Raw genomic sequence first — 15,559 nt, forward strand, 5'->3', positions numbered from 1 at the left:
TACAGTTTAGTGAAACTCACCATTTGAAAATTTAGTTGAATGAAAATGGTGTACTGCTAATTAAAGGGAAAATATTCTCTCATGCTCCCCTCCTCCTAGTTTTATTCTTGCCCTTGCACGGGCAGAATTTTTTTTAGTTAAGACTCGTTTAAGAAAATTTGTCACGATAAAGGTTGATAAATTTTGCATCAGATTTGTTATGTGAAAACAAGTATATGGTGTTATTAAAAGTTAAACCTTAATTTATTTTTTTGTTAGGATTTTCTTAGAAACTTAACAAGTTAATATTTAGTTTTTAATAACATATACATGCTTTACAAGACAGTATTTTAATATAAAACAAAACTCATAGACCTTTGTTGGGATAAATTTAAAAGGCCTTGAATGTCATTGTCCCTTTATTTTTCTTTTATCATTGATCACTTGTCCATGTGATCGAGGGCAAGATGAGTACCAGTAGGAACCTGTTCCAGTGGTTAAGATGTTTTCGACAATAATTGATATTGATGAGGTAAACATCGTGGGGTTAGAACAGCTTCCAATGGAGTTGCCTTGGGCAAAGTAATGCTTGTGCCTTCTTTCATGTCCACTGGTTCACCACCTACGTTCACCAACTCAAACCCTTGAAGCAAACGAGCTAGACTCAACACACTTACTTGCACTGCTAAATTCGAACCAGGACAAGCCCTTCTTCCAATCCCAAAAGGAAGGTACTGAAAATGGTGACCTTCATTGTCAATATCTCCATTCTCTGTGATGAACCTCTCAGGCATGAACTTTTCAGGCTGTGACCAAATGGTTGGGTCTCTGTGGAGCTTCCACACATTAGCTAATACTCTGGTGCCTTTTGGGACGTAATAGCCACAGATACAACAGTCTTGTGTTGCTTCATGGGGGACCAAGAGAGGACCTGGTGGGTATAATCTTAGGGTTTCTTTGACAATAGCTTGAAGGTAAATTAGGTTTTTGATATCTAAAGTTTGGACCCATCTTTGTTTGCCCACGTGATGATCGACCTCCTCTTGGGCACGCTTTAGGACGTGTTTGTTGTTCAATAGTAAGGCTAGCATCCATGTCAAGTTGATGGAGGTTGTGTCTGCCCCAGCTAAGATCAAACTCTAAATATTCAAATAAACCTTATATCAGGATCTTCGAACATGTCCGGTGGCTAATAAAGAAAATGTTTTACTTACATTTAAAATAAGGCACATGCATAATTGCAAATATGATAGATTTGAATTATATACTTCCTTTGATCTTTAGTATGAGACAAAGTTAATCAAATGTACACTTGCTAAAAAACGTTAGTTATATCCTTAAGATTATACACACACACACATATATATACACATATAACTTTTCAATTTTGTTATTATTTGCAATCAATAACCATAATAAATTATTGTCTTGGAATTCAAGCTATATAAATAAATGATGGTAAAATTGAAAAAAAATTAATTACTCTAATTTTGTTCCCTATTAAGGGTAAAAAAAAAGAGCTTTCAAAGTTTGTCTTATATTAATAATGATCCTATATAGCAAAGGTTTAGATTATTTAGGCGTGAGATGATAATACCCCCAAATTTCCTAGAATTTGGGTGATGGAATAAAAAAGTTTTATACTTTTTCTTCTCTTTATTATAAAGTAACGCTACTTACCTCATCAAATACCTTATATTAAAAATTAAAAATTCCTTTTAGAAGACATCATATAATAAGAACGGGAGTACTAAGAAAGTAGTGGGCATATCAAGTATAATAAAGTTAATCTTAATTGGATAGGACAAGATAAGATTTATTAAAAAGATTCATGAGGTCCAAAGGCTACATTAATTCTCCACCAAAATATTTATTGACCGGTCAATCCCACTGTATAAAGAAGGCAATAATTACTAGTTTTAACAGTAATAATATTAATAATAATACTAACAACAACAACAACAACAACAATAATGGGCTTTTGCCCCTTATCAATAATAACAATAACAATAACAACAACAAATTTATGTTTGACTTAAATTGCACTTGTTGGATCTCTTTCCTCAATTATTGTATAGTCATACTTGTAGGGATCTCATTTTTTTAGAAATTAATTATTTAGTATTTTTGTCAATTATTACCTGTTATTGTTATGGGTAGGCTGTGCGCTACAAACCCAGAGATCCTTATATATCTATATTTTGGGGTAATATTGATTCAAGTAAGGCTTCTTAATGCTACTCCTAGACAAACATGGCCACTTTAAGATCTCCAACTCCTTGTTACATCAACCCATAGATCATTATACGTAGTGAGATGGCTCATGCACACTCATGGATCATGGTCAAATTTTTTTATGCACAAGTTCCTAAAGAGATAAGTACATGGCATACTTAAATCTTTATATGATAGAAGTAAAATACTATTGAATCAAACTTTTATAAGAGAAGAGAGGATTTACAAGAGAGATATGGAGAAAACACACTAATTCTTATTCCTTAATGGATGATCCTTACAAACTCTACCTTATCACATGACCCAAACTCCCTTTTATAGATAAAGGGAGGAAAAAGACGAAACACACCATTATTACGTGCTTGTTAGTTTTTCTTAAAAGTAAAGTAGAAGTAACTAAAAGTAAAAGCAAAAGCAAAAGTAAAAGCATCTTTCTTACAAGCTGACTTGACTAATGTAAGGCATCTTTTGATAAAAGCTAAAGTAACTTTTGACAAATACAAAAGCAAAAGTTACTTTTCTAAAGATCACTTGACAAATACTTTTCCACACATGATAGAGGATGAGACCTCATCACTTTATATGCTTAAAGATACATTCTTGATCAAATGAGAGGTTAGAATACTAGCTTTCTTCTTTTATAAGGTGCCATGTTGGGTTGTCTTCTTCCTACTCTGCCACTTTATCTTATTATTCCTTAGACTATCTTAGGGTGAAAGAGACATTTGCTGTAAAAAATTATTGATAAAATTGAGACTCTATCTCATATGAATTTTAGCTATTTAGAGGAGCAAGTGTTCTCCCTTCCTCTTCTCAGAAATTAACCCTAACTTTCCCTAGTAGGGTAGAGAGTAGAACCCTTTAAAGCCTAATTTACTTAAGACAATGTACGCTAATAGTATAGCCTAATTGACCCAACTCAACGGTACTAATGTTGCCCACTTCTTTACTTTATAGGAGAGTTGTAGGATTGAACCTTAGGGGTGTGCGTTACACCAAATCCTTGAGCATTCGATCATTGGGAAGGTTTTAGGAAGGATGTACTACTAGCGTATGCTATCCTGAGTAAATTAGGCTCAAAAAGGTTCTACTCTTCGCCCTACTAAGGAAACCTAGAGGTAAACTCTGAGTTCAGTTTAGTGGTACCAATGTTACCTACTTCTTTGTTTTATAGGAGAGGTTGTAGGATTGAACCCCAGGGGTGTGCGTTACACTAAGCCCTTGAGAATTTAATCATTGGGAAGGCTTTGGGATGATTATACTACTAGCGTACCCTGTCTTAAGTAAATTGGGCTCTAAAGGGTCCTACTGTTTGCCCCACCAAGGACACCTAGGGGTAAACTTTGAGAAGAGGGAGGGCAAACAAGAAGTTCTAGGTCTTGAGATGGCTAGGCTTCATGGATTATAAAAGCTTATTCCATCCATGTAAAGTATACTTTCAGTAAAGTAATATTAGCAACCCATCCTAGCATATGAATTTCTAGAGCTGGAGGATCATTTGGGATGACAGGCTAAAATGGAATTAAACCAAGTGAAATACACTGAAGATTTGGGTTTATGCCTATAAAGTTGTTTAAATCACAAAAAAAAATCTTTTAACTCAAATAAAACTTCTTTTTCATGCGATGGCTAATTACAAGAGGATTTTTATAAATAGTTTTAATTAGCTATATAAAGATTCCCTTGATGATCCAAATTGTAAAGACAGTGGACAATGAAGAAGGGATAAACCTTCTGCTTATTTAATGGTACCTTCCATAAGACAAAAGATTCAATGACTTGATAAAGTTCCTAGTGTCGCAAGAATTAGGGGGAAAACTAATTTCTTTGGCACAGTGTTATAAAGAGAGGTTGATGGTAAGAGGGTGTTATGAATTGAACTCTTTTCTGAGGTACAATCAAGTAATCTGCAATGGTGTTATAGCTTCCCTTTATATGATGAATTGTGAATTTATAGCAAGAAAATCAATCTTTTTTATCGAAGGAGTTAGGCTTCAAGAAATATCTTTTTATTTTGACCAAAGATTTTAGGGAATGACATGTCCATTTCTGCCATAAAGTGATAGGGCTGACATGAAAGCTAAATTTTTTTAGTGCCATATTTAACAGCCAAGACTTCTTTGTAAGCTATATGATAATGCTTTCCAAAGGTTTTGAATTCTCTGTTAGCATGACCACAATAATATCTTTTTCCATTTTCTTTTTCAATAAGTATTGCTCCTCAATAGTCACTACTCATATCGATCTACAAAATTCTTTGTTCTTTATCAGTACTCCTAAGTGATGAAGGATGTTGAGATATCTGCTCTAGATACTAGACAACCTTAGTCTGATTGATTCTTCAAGATGGTAGATTTTTTCGTAATAGCCTAGACAACAGGCTAGTATGATTGGACACGTGAGGAATAAAGTCCCTGATGTAACAGTCACACCCCCCCGAGCCCACTGCTGCGAGTAGTGATGGTACCAGGTTCAGCCTCAACCTCGCTATGTAGGAGAGGTTGGAGGATCGAACCTGGGAAGGCTCCCTTAGCGCAGTAGGTGCGGGGAATAACCCATGAACTACCATGGGGAAAGCCGGCTAGGTTGCCGTGAGGTAGCACGGCCCAGTCCACCACTCGCAGCAGTGGGCTCGGGGGGGTGTGACTGTTACATAAAAGGCGCCTTTTATGTAACAGTCACACCCCCCCCCGAGCCCACTGCGCTAAGGGAGCCTCCCCAGGTTCGATCCTCTAACCTCTCCTACATAGCGAAGTTGAGGCTGAACCTGGTACCATTGAGTGCAGTGGGCTCGGGGAGTGTGATTGTTACACCTGATGTAGTTTACAATTCTCAAGAACTGTTGAATTTGAATCACAAATAAATTTTCACCTGAAAAATTCAATAATTCTTGAGCAATATGTGGACTGGGCTAGTATAGTCCATTTTGGATGATTATATCCAAGAATTCTATTTAGGTTGCACCCATGTGACCTTTTGCAAGCCAAAACCATAATCCCATATATTTGGATTATCTTAAAGAATTGGGCTAATAGGTCTTTATGCTCCTATTCAGTCTCCAAAAACAATAATATATCACCAATATACACTAGAATATTATTGAGGATGGGCTTAAAGATGTGGATCATAGCCTTCTGGAATAGTGATGGAGCGGTCTTAAATCTAAATAGCATTATTGTCCATTGGTACTGGACATTAGGAATACAAAAAGCCCTCTTATAATGATCTGTTAGACCAATTCCTAGCTTCCAAAATCCTATTTTAAGATCAAATTTTGAGAATATCTTGGTTCCATTTAAATGAACTAACTGAGTGTCAATCTTTAGTAACAGAAACTTATTATCTTAAAGAAAAGAATTGAGAGGTTTATAATCAATAACCATGCTTTTCTTTCCTCCTTGTTTTTCTGCTCTCTTCTCAACATAGAATACTTGGCAAGCCCTATCTGATTTGGTTAGTTCTATGCATCCTTGAGCACTCTTGTCATGCTAATGCAAGATCTTCTGGATAATACCAGCCTAATCCACATATTGCTTAAGAATTACTAAACTTTCTAGATGAAAATCATTTGTGGTTCAACTTTAACAATTCTTAAGAATCATAAACTACATTAGGGACTTTATTCCTCATGTGTCCAATCACACTAGCCAATTATCCAAGCTATTACAAAAAAATCCTCCACCGTGAGGAATCAATCAGACTAATGTTGTCTAGTATCTAATGCAGATATCTCAACATCCTTCACCACTTAGGATTCCTGATAAATGATAAAGAATTCTTTAGACCGATATGAGTGATGACTCTTGGGGAGCAGTGCTTATTGAAAAGGAGAATATGAAAAGATATTATTGCGATCATACTAACAGAGCATTCAAAACCTTTAAAAAGCATTATCACATAGCTTACGAGGAAGTCTTGGCTATTAAACATAACATAGAAAAATTCAACTTTCCTCTCAACCCCTACGATTTTATGGTAGAAATGGGTAACACATCATTTCTTAAAATCCTTGATCAAAACAAAATGATACTCCCTGAAACCTAACTCCTTTGATAGAAAGATTAGTTTGCTATAAATTCACAATTGGTCATATAAAAAAAAGCCACAACACCATTACAGATTACCTGACTATACCTCAGAAAAGAGTCCTACTCATAATACCCTCTCACCACCAACCTCTCTTTATCGTCAACATTATGCCAATAAAATTAGTTTTCTCCCTAATTCCTACCCTACATCTATCTCTAAAGTTCATCAACTAGTTAAAAGATGCTTATTCTTTTCACTTCACCTTTTCCTCCACAAAACCCATATCCATCCTCACCTTGAATATTTTGACATTCAAGTTCAATATCTAACCATTCCCTATATGAGGTCCTATTCTTAGAAGAAGCCTTGTGGTACATGTGGTCCATCTTAGCCTCTCTATGCATGTGCATTTGTTATCCCACAGTTATCAATTTACCATTACCTCTATGATACTAATAATAAAGGTTCTAACCTTTAAAAATCCTCTCATGATTAGCCATCACATAAAAAAGAAGTTTTGTCTAAGTTAAAAGATTTTTTATGTGGTTTAAACAACTTTACAAGCACAAACCCTAATCCTAAGTATAGTTCACTTGGTCTAATTCTATTCTAGCCTATCATCCCAGATGATCCTCCATCTTTAGAAATTCATTTGCCAGAATAGGTTGCTAATATTGCTTTACAAAAAAGATACTCTATGTGAATGGAACAAGCTTCCATTACCCATAAGGCCTAGCCATCTTAAGACCCAAAACTTCCTCTTCCAAGCAGCCAAGATCTATACGAGATAAAATCTCAATTTTATTAATAATTTCTTGAAATAAAGGACTATATGTCACCCCGAGACTATCTAAAGAACAAGAAGACAAAGAAACGGAGTGGAAAGAAGACACATCAGCATAGCACTTTAGAAAAGAAGAAATTTAATATTCTAACCTCTCATTTAATCAAGAATGTATTTACAAGCATTTGAAGTAATGAAGCCCCATCTTCTATCACACTAGGAATTTGCTTTTGCTTTTATCAAGTCATTTTTAGGAAGTAGCTTTTGCTTTTGTATTTATCAAAAGTTACTTTAACTTCTGTCAAAAGATATCCTTACTTTAGTTAAGTCAGCTTTTAAAAAAGCTGCTTTTACTTTTGCTTTTGCTTTTAATCGCATCTACTTTACTTTTAAGAAAAACTAGCAAACATGTAAGAATAGTGTGTGTTGTCTTTCTCCTCTCTTCATATATAAAAGGGAGTTTAGGTTATGTAGTATGGTAGATTTTATAAGGATTATCTACTAAGGAATAAGAATCAGTGTATTTTCCCCTATGTATCTCTTCTAAATCCTCTCTTCTTTTATGAAAGCTTGACTCAATAGTATTTTACTTTTGTCATGCAAAGATTCAAGTATATTCTACACTTGCCTCTTTGAAAAACTTATGCATCAGAAAAAATTTATCCACAATTCGAGTATAAACCATATCACTATGCTTAAATATTCATGGGTTAATGTATCAAGGGATTTGAAGATCTTAAAGTGACCATGTTTGATTATGAATGGCACTGAGAGGCCTTATTTAGATTAATATTACCTCAAGATATAAAGACACAAGGATCTTTAGGTCTGTAGTGCTCGACTTGCCTCCATGATATCAGAGCCATAATCTTATTGACAAAGGAATGAGGTTGCATAAGTAGAACTCAAAAAATATTAGTAAGACACTAGAAACCTTGACTATTTCCTCTAACCCAATTCATCTTCCTTTTTTTCCTTCGACTGTCTTCTTTCCTTGATAAAACAAACCCTCTCCAACAAGATAGAAAATCTAGTTTAGTTTACCACCTTATCAGAAAATGCAATGATCCAAAATATAAACTTAGCCCTTACACCCTTTATCATAAATTTGACTCTTTGACTTAAGGAATCAAATCCTTAATTTCCACTCAACGTCCTCAAGCTAAAGAAGTTGTCCAAACTTCCAAGCTTGACTAGTGCAGCTTTCAAGTAGAGGAGTACAGCTTTCAAGCCACCTCTGTTGAATAGTACATAACCCTTAAGATCCTTTAGCCTTTAATCAACACCTATAAATCATACGGATATACACACCTCCATGTTGGAGCCATTCACCTAATCTTAACCATTCATGGTAAAAAGGGGATTTTTGTTACAACTAGGATTGCCTTATTAGACACCAACTACACTATATACAGTAATGCCTTGATTAGAACTTTGCTAACTACTCTTAGTAATGCCATAGCTCTTGCTTTCAACATTAAATTGACAAATTTGACTCTTTCTATCAAACTAAAAGTTCAAATCCAGATAATCAAAGCAAAACAAGAATAGAGATCCATCATGGCTACTTCACACCACCAGATTGTTTATAGAATGCAAAATCATTCGCTTGATCTTTACTTCCCTAACTCAATTAAGGATGTACTATATATGGTAGCTAAACAAGTTAGTGAATCCTCTATGATTCAAATCCTGAGACATCTACCATGAGAGGAGCTAACACGATCAAAACCATTAAAGTGGATTAACAATTATGAAAAGAAGTTTCACTTTGACCAACAAGACATACGTACAAAAGATCCTCCTATTTTGTATAGGTTGCCAAACAAAACTGTCAAATCAGTCTTTAAAAGGCTTAGGTACCAAGAAGTAGGCCAGTCTTTGGGCAAGATCCTAACTATAACATCGGCTTTTGCTCAACGTAAGTGTAATCCTCTTATTGAATTCTTCACAAAAGAAGGCAAGCCAATTTATGGATCCTATGTTAATGGTTACTTTATATGGGATTGTGTTCTAGACATATGTGAACCTGAATGTGATTGTGAATTCTAGGATAATTTTAACGATGATAAGGAATGGTTTAGTAGACGAAAGACTACAAGAAAGGCCAAGCAATATAGGTCTTCTTATACAAACATCTGCCTTCAAATGATGATAATAATAATGTAATAGTAACATCGGTTCAATTTATATTATATACTCACTCTATTTTTTATTATATGAGAAAATGTCTCCTTATTTTTTTATAAGAAAAATTATAAATTTCAAGACAAATTTGGTTAAATATTTATTTTTATAAGACAAATTTTCTTAATTAATCATTGAAATAATTCAATTGAAACTTTTAATTTCAGTCATAATTATTACATTTAATCAACTTTTAAACTGTGCGAGTTGATCATTTTTCTTATTTTTGAAAATGAAAAGAACATTATTTTGAAAAAATCACACCTAGGGTCCCACAAACAAATTTAATTACTAGGAGGTCCTATGAAATACGCAAATACTCTCAAATCCTAAATCTTGCTCATTTACAACTTAGCAAAGGAAAATGATAATTTAATATTAAACTCATACCCAAGTTGTAAATGCTCTTTATCAAGTTATAAATACGTATAATTTAATATTTGAGAGTATTTTGTGCATTTTATGAGACCTCTTGGTAATTAAATTTGTTTTTGGGATCTAGGTGTGATTTTTCCTATTATTTTTCACCAACTTAATATGTGGTCTATTAATTTTTAAACAAACAATCACCCCACCTCCTTCATATTAAAAATACAAGTTTACCCATAAAAAGTAAATAAATACAAAATATATATTTCATTCAATATCATAAAATACTATTTGATCGAATTACATTTTAATAAATTAATTAATTATCTTTAAAATTATATACTCTTTTCATGTTTATCTTTAATTAGTAAAGTGTTTCAATTAAAAATATCTTATTAACTACACTCTTAATTAAGGGTGTTTTTGAAGAAACCTTATTAATTATATTTTAATTGACACAAAATGTCTTATATTTTTTAACATTGTGATTTAAAAAATATCTTATAATATTAAATAAGGGAATACCATTTTCTCATTTTTTGGGGGGAAAAATCTACAATTTTAAAATTTAAAACATCTAAAAAATTTTGAATTGCATAAAAATCCTTTCTAAGTCGTGAATAAATAATCTGTTGACTTTCAAAGCTTATGATAAATTCTTTTTTAAAAGAAATTATGTGAATTTCAACACCGTTGTTCGTTAATTTTCAATTAATTTATTAATGGATCAGGGAAAATTACACAAAAAAAATCCTAAATTTAAGAAGAATTATTCACATAAAAGTAATTATTTTTTTCCCACAACTTATGATGGTTTAAAAACTAAAAGTAGTCAAGCAAGAAAAAAAATTTAATATGCTATAAAAGAGTGAAAAGCTTTGTTTGTATAACTCTTCCATTTCATGTTTTGGTTTTGTAACAAATATGATATGAAGTTTATGCCAACTTAAGATTTCATACATATTTTGAGTTACTTATACGAAAATTTGTATAATATGCGTATCTCGACCTACAATTGATGTGCCTGTGATTAAATGATTGTGAGTGGTCGAGATATTAGTGCAAGTGCTGTTGTAATGTTTTGTATATGGGAATGGCCATAACATGTTATTTTGAATGAAATTATCCCCTTTAAATTCATTATGGAGTGATGGATTTAGTGGTCAATATGTGTTTGGACTACTGTTGTTGTGATATATTTGGCCTTTGAAGTTGTGTGTGGTCCATTTGAATTGGTTTAAGTATTTTCAAGGTTATTGACACTAGTTTGTGAGTTTTTGACACATTTGTGTATTATGGTTTGAAAATGGACTATTTTAGATTCAGATGTCTAACTTTTTAATGGTTGAATATTTAGATGCAAAACCAGTGCCAATAGTTAAAGAGCTCAAATAGCTACATGTAGACACTTAAACCATTCAAATCGAACGTCAAATGCTAAAACAGCGTGCTCTAAAGTTTAGTCTGGAATGTTGTCATGATAGCAAGCGTGCGCTACAGCACATGATAGTAACGCCATGGCACAATGCACAAAGAGGGACAAAGTTACTCTATGCCATCCACCTCGACAGGCAAGGCAAATTCTGGTACTTTTCATATTGTTCTGTTATTGTTTTTAAAAGTTGTTTATGGTTTTCATGCTTTTGTTATCTCATATAATTTATTTTAAACTATAATTTAAACTCAAACATCTTTTTAAAAAGAATTTTTTTGAGATCTCATCATTTTAAACTATTTTATTTATAAACCTTTGAGTTGTGATAATTTTTTTAAGGATTAATTAATCATGGTTATCACAACCATATATTAAAATGTTATCCTGATAATATCAAGGTGAACATTGCAAAAAACAAAAGTAAAAGCAACTTTTTTAAAAGTTGACTTATTTAAATTAAAGATATTTTTTAACAAAAGCTAAAGTAACTTTTTCCTAAAGATAACTTGACAAAACCAAAAGCAAATTCTCACACAAATAAGTTGTAAATACACTTTATCAATTTATAAATAAGCAGAATTTGAGGTTTAAAAGTATTTTATGTATTTTTTAGAACCTCTCAATAATTAAATTTGTTTTGTGACGACCTAATTGTGATTTTTTCTATTATTTTTCACTAAGTTAGTATATGATGAACTAATTTTTAAATAAACAATTACCCCACTTCCTTCATATTAGAAGCACAAGTTTACCAAAAATAAATAAATAACTAAATATAAAATATATATTTCATTGAATATTATAAAATACTTTTAAGCAAATTACCTTTCAATAGATTAATTAATTATTTTTAAAATTATATACTATTTTCATATTTATCTTTATTTAATAGAGTGTCTCAATTAAAAATATCTTATTAAGTACACTCTTAATTAAAAATGTTTTTGAAGAAATCATATTAATCATGACATAAAATGTTTTATATTTTTTAACATTACATTTTAAAAAATGTCTGAATAGATGAATAATATTTTCTCATTTTTTTGGAAAATCTACAATATTGAAATTTAAAACATCTAATAATTTCTGAATTGCATAAAAATCCTCTCTAAGTCATGCATAAATAATCCGTTGACTTTCAAAGCTTACGATAATTTTTTTTTAAAATTATGCGAATTTTAACACCGTTGTCTATTAATTTTCTGTTAATTAACGACGGATCATGGAAAATTGCAGGGGAAAAATCCTAAATTTAAGAAGAATTATTCACATAAAAATACTTTTTTTTCCCGTCAACTAATGATGGTTTAAAAGTCAAGCAAGAAAAAACGTACCAAGACATTTGCCTTGATGATGGTGTCGCGTGTATGGCCCAAGGCAGAGTCGTCTTCTTCAATTACAGAAAGCATGAAGTCAATAAAATCCTGCTTCTCACTGAACTCTTTCTTCTTCACACGATGCTCTTCAACCCAACTTGACGCCAGAGAATCCAGATCATTCGCAATCCTCTTCATCGATCTCAGTACCTTTCCTTCACCACGAAACCATCCCAGAAACGGAATCAAATCTGAAGGAACAAATTCTCCAGAAATATGCATGAAATCCTTTATCAGCTTCACAACCCTACGTGCCTCTTCATCATCCACATCTTGCAAATTCCCAAAATACCTCTTCCCTGCAATCATCTTCGTGATTACGTTCAGCGTCAATCGCTCCAACCACTCGCTAATCACAATCCTACCTTTATTATTACCATCTCCGACGATGTACGAGTACAGATCGCCGATGAAAACATCGATCTCAGATTCATACACTTGCCTCAACGATTCCAGTCGCCGAGCCGATAGTAGCTCGAGCATGACGAGCTTCCTCAATTTGCGCCAGTACGGGCCGTCGGGCGCGAACCCGAACCCGGCGAAGTTGTAACCGAGGTAGACGCCGTGGCTGGATCTCGGGCGACAGGCTAGGGTTTTGTCGTTGGTGGTGAAGCAGTCTTTAATGGCGTCTTGGCTGCTAACAACGAGGGCAGGGAAGGCTCCGAGTCTGATGGTGAAGATGGGGCCGTACTTGTCTGCGAAGGAAGCTAAGGTGTGAGCAAGAGGAGCTTGAGCTCCAAGAAGATGAAGATGACCCAAAAGGGGTAAGGCTCCTGAAGGTTCTGGTGCTACCATGCCTTTGGTTGTGTGGTTTGGTGAGTTTTTCTGAGCTCTGATGATCCATACAAGTAGTGACAAAAGAAGGATTGAAATTGCTGTTATTGTTGGGAGAGAAAGAAGATCCATTATGGTTTCTCTCATGTATTTGAAGCTTTGAGAAGATGATAATCCTTGATTTTTGTATCAATTGCTATGTCAACGTTTATTAAAGGAAGAAGACGACGACCACGACGACGACCATTACATGGCAAATATTGTCTAATTCAAAGGTACGTGATAAATGGAGGAAAACGACTTGCCACACAAATGGAGGACAGGTGGACGAGATGGATAAGGAGAAGAGGGTAAGAAATAGGAATGTACCACCTTTAAGTTGAACTAGATCTCCTTCCTAGTATAATGCTAGAAAGTTTGTATTTTAATTCATTTATCTTAATGAAATTTGATCATTACTTGAACAAAAAGAAAGAGAGGGTAAGAAAATGACGGAAAGATTAAACATTGAAGAGATCATATGAGGCGTCAAAAATGAGGATGACTTGGAACCTAATGGGATTATTGATTTGACAAACGGGATCGAAATTTCATCACTTTCGACGGCCTTTTTAAGTCTTTTACGATGCCTAATAAAAAAAATGATAATTTAAATAATTCTCATTACATCTAATATCCTAAACTTGCTCCATTTTGAGTATAGGTGACTTTAGTTAGGTCCAAATTAATCCGGATTAAAGTAGATTGGGACCCTTTTTTACTAGAAATTCTGTCACCAACACAGCTACATCCTCAAAGTTCGAAATCAACTAGTCACACTGTTCTGTTTGCCATCAATTATCAACTACAACTAGGCAGGGTGTTATCTCTTACATCATGAGCTTGTATAGGTGGTCTCTCATACACATAAGCAACAATAATACGTCACATGAACGCTGGTTAAAAAAAAAAACGGTCATATGAACAAATTATGCAAAAATTACACAAAATAGATTGTAAATTATTGGATGGAAACTTAGATATGGAATAAGTTTAACTCAAGTCCTCCTCCAATATTTGCAAATTAAAGCACATTTAATTACGAAATGTATACATATCTTTTAGCGATGATTTAAGGCCTGTTTAAATAACTTTCAAAAATACATTCAAACTATATTTAGGATGTTTTTTCCAAATTCAACAAATAGTTGAATTCCTCAAATGTGATTTTGCTAGATGTAAACTGAAAATTATTTAGTTTTGAGTTTATTAAAAGTTCATTTAATAAAAATTAGTTCATTGAAAGTCATTTGCTGTAACAAAATTTATGTTTAGATATAATTTTTTAAAAGTTAATTTGATAAATTAAAAGTTATTTAGATTGATGATGATTCGTACTTTTGAAATATACTTTTGAATATACATTAAACAAAAATAATATTGATGTATGATAATTTATAATTTTTATTATACAAATATAATATATTAGAAATGTTTAAAAAATATAAAATAACATATTAAGAATAAAAAATGTAAAGTTTAATATGTTGGAAAAATTATATAATAAATAGTTTAACATTTATTAATATTAAATAGTTACATAATTAACAGTTCAATCTATATAATGTATAATTCAATTTCTAATTGAATCATGAACTATATTCATCCCTTTATTAGATGTCACATTTAAAATTATACTTGAAATTAATGATGAAAAAGTATGCTTGTTAATATCATCATGAGGAGATGACAAAATAATGAAGGGTAACACAGTCAAATATAAATTAGCTACAAATCATTAATGTCCCAACATTCTCATTTTATGTTTGAATAGTACTTCCTTTCTTTAATCCTATTTATAAAACACTTTCAGCATGTTTTATTATAATAAAAAAATCTTAAATTTATTAACTTTATCTTAAAACTTAACAAATTTTTACTTTTATCCTTAATAAATATTTTTAAATTTTATTACTAATATTTTTATTTAAAACATTTAATAAGAGAAAAAAAAGTAAGTGCCCTATAAATAAAACTAAACTTTGTATTCTTTCCCTACCCTATAAATTGAACTAGAGGAGTAGAGAATTTGAGCATTCAAAAATTTACATTTAAAGCTTGTTGGAAAATATATTTGAAAAGCTCATTTGCTCTTTCAAATTGCACCCAAATAACTTTTCACATCCCACAAGTGAAAAAATTTTTTTGAGATGCAAAAAGTAACTCACCTAAAAGGACCCTTAAATATTTACCACATTATTAGGCCTCCCATTAAATTTGAGCGCCTATTTGATTTCTCATGTTGTGAGAGGCTAGCCCCTTTTGCTAAATTCAATTTTCATTGGTTATAAAATTTGTTATTATTAATACATACTCCTTTTAAAGCTATTTATAAGTTACTTTTAATACGTT

The 15,559-nt window shown here is 32.4% G+C and overlaps 1 protein-coding gene across 2 annotated transcripts; it reads right to left on the minus strand.

Moving 5' to 3' along the window:
- Nucleotides 1–297: 297 nt before the first annotated feature.
- Nucleotides 298–13,405, minus strand: LOC129290490 (cytochrome P450 CYP82J17-like). 2 transcript variants are annotated; one of them, XM_054927275.1, is made up of 3 exons: nucleotides 12,760–13,405; nucleotides 12,353–12,693; nucleotides 298–1,118 (listed from the first exon to the last, which is right to left on the minus strand). In XM_054927275.1, exons 1-3 carry the CDS (start codon nucleotides 13,313–13,315, stop codon nucleotides 477–479), a joined length of 1,539 nt encoding a protein of 512 aa, XP_054783250.1. In that variant the 5' UTR covers nucleotides 13,316–13,405; the 3' UTR covers nucleotides 298–476. The 2 variants fall into 2 exon arrangements, with proteins under 2 accessions (XP_054783250.1, XP_054783249.1); XM_054927274.1 differs by having other exon boundaries at nucleotides 299–1,118; nucleotides 12,353–13,404.
- Between the last annotated feature and the right edge of the window lie 2,154 nt (nucleotides 13,406–15,559).

This window comes from Prosopis cineraria, unplaced genomic scaffold (assembly GCF_029017545.1).
Source record: "Prosopis cineraria cultivar Desert tree isolate PC_DT_omini unplaced genomic scaffold, ASM2901754v1 PC13, whole genome shotgun sequence".
In the NCBI taxonomy this organism is placed as follows: Eukaryota; Viridiplantae; Streptophyta; class Magnoliopsida; order Fabales; family Fabaceae; genus Prosopis; species Prosopis cineraria.